The sequence below is a fragment of the Eremomyces bilateralis genome (genome assembly GCF_010015585.1).
Source record: "Eremomyces bilateralis CBS 781.70 unplaced genomic scaffold P152scaffold_3, whole genome shotgun sequence".
NCBI classification, from domain to species: Eukaryota; Fungi; Ascomycota; class Dothideomycetes; order Eremomycetales; family Eremomycetaceae; genus Eremomyces; species Eremomyces bilateralis.
Genome location: NW_022985069.1, coordinates 280,078 through 283,478, shown reverse-complemented (window position 1 = coordinate 283,478; position 3,401 = coordinate 280,078). Strand labels below are relative to the sequence as shown.

Sequence of the window (3,401 nt, the reverse complement as noted above, 5' to 3'; positions counted from 1 at the left end):
GGAACGCTAAAAAAGAAGCTGGGCTTCATTGGGTATAGCGGAACCCAATCTTGGCCAGGGGGCACCATTGCCGGCTGAGTCCCAACTGAGATAATGCCAGGATGAAGTGAAGCAGAACTGGAAGATGGATTAAGGCCTCAAGGCTTCAAGGCCAAAATCGACCTCGACTTCCAGTCCACCTTGTCGGCGGCTTGTCCAGTCCACCACATCGGACTTCCTATGCATGTCATGTCGAACCGCTGGCAGTCACTCAGCTTTGTTGTCGGAATCCATGGCGGCACCAAATACCTGCTCCATCGCATAATAACCTAACGTTATAAATTTTCCCGGAAACTCCGTCGCAGCCGGTTCAACAACTGGAAGGTTGCTCGGGTTCTTTGACGTGCTGGTCGGAATGTGGAGATGTCTGTTCCGGTCTGAATGCCCGCCGTCCACATATTGTTCTTGTCCTAAACTCTGAATCCGGTGTTCGCATTCAGTCAACCGGCAGAGGGCTTGTTAACACCACTACCACACAGCTAACTTAAAAATTAACTTGGATGCCTGACAGCTTCTAACAAGTAAGCTGCTTCTACATCTTAACCGCCACTCACTAAGCAAATCTCGCAGCATGGTCGACTACGGCTCCGATCCAGCATGGAGCGATGTCGTGCCCATCGTTCAGCTCGATGGCGGCCCCAATGCTCTCGCTCAAATTGCTTATAGCGATGAGTATAGCGAAGCCATGTCCTACCTCCGTGCCCTCATGGCAGCGAACGAGTTGAGTGACCGGGTGCTTTCACTGACGGAAAACATCATTCGAATTAATCCGGCACACTACACTGTTTGGTATGTATCAAGCAAGCTTCTTGTGATTTGGCAACTTCGCTGACCTCTTTTACCTTTAGGCTGTACCGCGCTCGCGTGCTCTTAGATCAAAACCGCGACCTACGCTCCGAGATCGAGTGGCTGAACCCCATTGCTTTGAAGTATCTGAAGAATTACCAGATATGGCAGCATCGACAGACCATTGTAGACAAACTCGATGATCCGACGGGCGAGCAGGAATTCATCAGAACAATGTTGGAGAAGGATACAAAGAACTATCATGTGTGGAGCTACAGGCATTGGTTGGTCAAGAGGTTTAACCTATTCAATAAGGGCGAGCTCGAGGAGACCGAGCGAATGTTGGACGAAGACATCAGGAACAACTCCGCGTGGAACCATAGATGGTTCGTGGTGTTTTCCCAAGATGATAGTGTGTGGAAGGATCCAGGGATTGTGAACCGTGAGACCCAGTATGTTGCATCCAACGTGCGTTGAACTCAGCCTGCTGACCAGACTGATAGATTCGCTAAATCGAAAATCCAACTGGCCCCGCAAAACGAATCCGCATGGAACTATCTTCGAGGAATTCTGCGTAACTCAGGGACGCCTGGCTCTGCCATCATGGGGTTTGTCTTGCAATTCGCTCCTATCGACGAGCCTGAGAAGATCCGGTCAAGCCATGCACTGGATCTGCTTGCCGATATCTTCAGAGAATTGGGGCACATAGAGGACGCCGAGCGTGCATTGGATCTTCTGGCCAATATATACGACCCCATTCGAGAGAACTACTGGACGTACCGAAAAGATAAGCTAGTAATCAGTGTAGATTCTTAAGTACACATCTATTCCAAACCCTTTTTCGTCTGTAGCTATATATGTGCCAGATTTGTATTACATGAGTCAATTTGCATTGTCTTTCAAACCGAAACTTCCAACGCCTTCCCAGCATAGTCGCCACGCCAGCCAACCATGCTCTCAATGGACACGTCGCTGCCCCCACACAACACGATCACCACCTTATCCGTGTGCCGTACCTTTCTCTCCAACGCCTTCCCCAGTCTCCCACCGAAGCACATGGCGACATTGACTCCACATGCCAGCTCCACCATCAGCCGATCCTCGTCCGCCAGACGGAGACAACCAAGAGCCGCCTCCCAATCCTCCAGCACCACGCTCTTCACGTTGGGTCGAGTGCTAGCGTACTTGAACGTCTGCTCACTGACGCGTGACGCGCCTAAGCTCTTCGCAAGGGAGGTGATGGCAGGTAGAGTGACAACCTCCCCCGCTTCGATCGACGCGGCAAGGGAGTGCGCTCCATCGGTCTCCATGGCTAGAACCGGTGTGCTCGCCCAGCCGTCCCGTCGTTCAATGCCATCCACGACACCATTGAACAGGCCGCCACCACCAACGGAGCATAGAATAGCCGCTGGAGGATCACCATGGGCAGCATGTGTCCCATTCGTGGTGACGATATTCGTCTCCTTCTCGTCGAAAATGGGCAGCTGTTCCGCGATCTCATCCACCACGGTCGAATTCCCCTCCCAAATATCCTCATGATCAAACGGCGGAACATATATCTTCACCTCCCCACCCGCCTTCCGTCCCCTCCCCTCTCCGGACCCAATTACCACCTCCCGCAGATACTGATCCGCCTCCTTCCAACTGGCCCCGTGCTGGATCACCTCGTCCGCCCCCGCGAGATTGATCTTCTCGATCATGCGGAGCTTGGTGCTCAGCGGCACGATCACGCTTGCTTTGCATCCTAGCGTGGTCGCGGCGCGGACACAGGCGAGCCCGGCGTTGCCGCCGGACGAGCTGTAGAAGTGGATGCACGTCCGGGGTGGATGCGCGTGGATGGCGGCCAGGAGATAGTTGCCGATTCCGCGGGATTTGAAGGACCCCGAGGGCTGAAGGTTCTCGAGCTTCAGGAAGACTCTGCTTCTACGATTTAGAATGGGCACGGTAGTTTATTTTCTGGAATAATGTCTATGACTTACCAGCCTGCTGCCTTGGATAACGCTGCTGATTCAACTAGAGGTGTTTTCACCCATGGCGTAGGGAGCTTTGGCGGTTTCTCGTCTTTGGCCATTATTGTTGATTTAGTCCCAAAAACGCTAAATTTTTGTTCAATTCTCCGTAGAATTATTGAATAGGGCCGAGGGGGAAATAATTTGGCTTTCTTACTTCATTTATTCAATGATTCGAGACTGTGGAGCGGATATATGCGGGATTGCCAAAGGTACCTGAAAGGTCCCTTATCTCAAGACTCGTACGAAACAATCCACCCGTACCATGGTAGAGATGAGAGGGTTGTATTCATAGGGTAACATCCTACCAACAATTGCGCCCTACGAATCTTGGAAACAGAGTCGTTGGGATTATAATATCCACACTTGGATGATCATGCAGTGCATTCGGCGGCCAACTACCAAGTAAAATGCACCTCGATCAGGCATCAGACGCCGTCATGCTTTCCCGTTGCCTCCGTCTAGGTACACGATGGGTTCCCAAATGTAAGACAATGTTCTTGATCGCACTTCTGAAAGATAAGAGAGTCTTCTTAGTAACAAGCGGCTGGAAGCGGCTGGTCTCGC

The 3,401-nt window shown here is 51.7% G+C and overlaps 2 protein-coding genes across 2 annotated transcripts; one reads left to right on the top strand and one right to left on the bottom strand.

The window, feature by feature from the left end:
- Window positions 1-509: 509 nt before the first annotated feature.
- P152DRAFT_479332 (protein prenylyltransferase) lies at window positions 510-1,641 on the top strand (the record flags this gene model as incomplete). Its single annotated transcript, XM_033681703.1, has 3 exons — window positions 510-828; window positions 888-1,277; window positions 1,329-1,641. The coding sequence occupies exons 1-3, from the start codon at window positions 611-613 to the stop codon at window positions 1,639-1,641; spliced, it is 921 nt and encodes a 306-aa protein (XP_033537032.1). The 5' UTR covers window positions 510-610.
- On the bottom strand, window positions 1,353-2,909 carry P152DRAFT_455107 (tryptophan synthase beta subunit-like PLP-dependent enzyme). Its single transcript, XM_033678726.1, has 2 exons — window positions 2,805-2,909; window positions 1,353-2,745 (listed from the first exon to the last, which is right to left on the bottom strand). Exons 1-2 carry the CDS (start codon window positions 2,894-2,896, stop codon window positions 1,725-1,727), a joined length of 1,113 nt encoding a protein of 370 aa, XP_033537031.1. The 5' UTR covers window positions 2,897-2,909; the 3' UTR covers window positions 1,353-1,724.
- Window positions 2,910-3,401: the final 492 nt, after the last annotated feature.

Bases quoted from the DNA above. Each gene is read 5' to 3' on its own strand.
- P152DRAFT_455107 (XM_033678726.1), bottom strand. From the start codon at position 2,896: ATGGCCAAAGACGAGAAACCGCCAAAGCTCCCTACGCCATGGGTGAAA. The intron at 2,746-2,804 runs GTAAGTCATAGA...AAATCGTAGAAG, and splicing joins TTATCCAAGGCAGCAGGCTG to CAGAGTCTTCCTGAAGCTCG.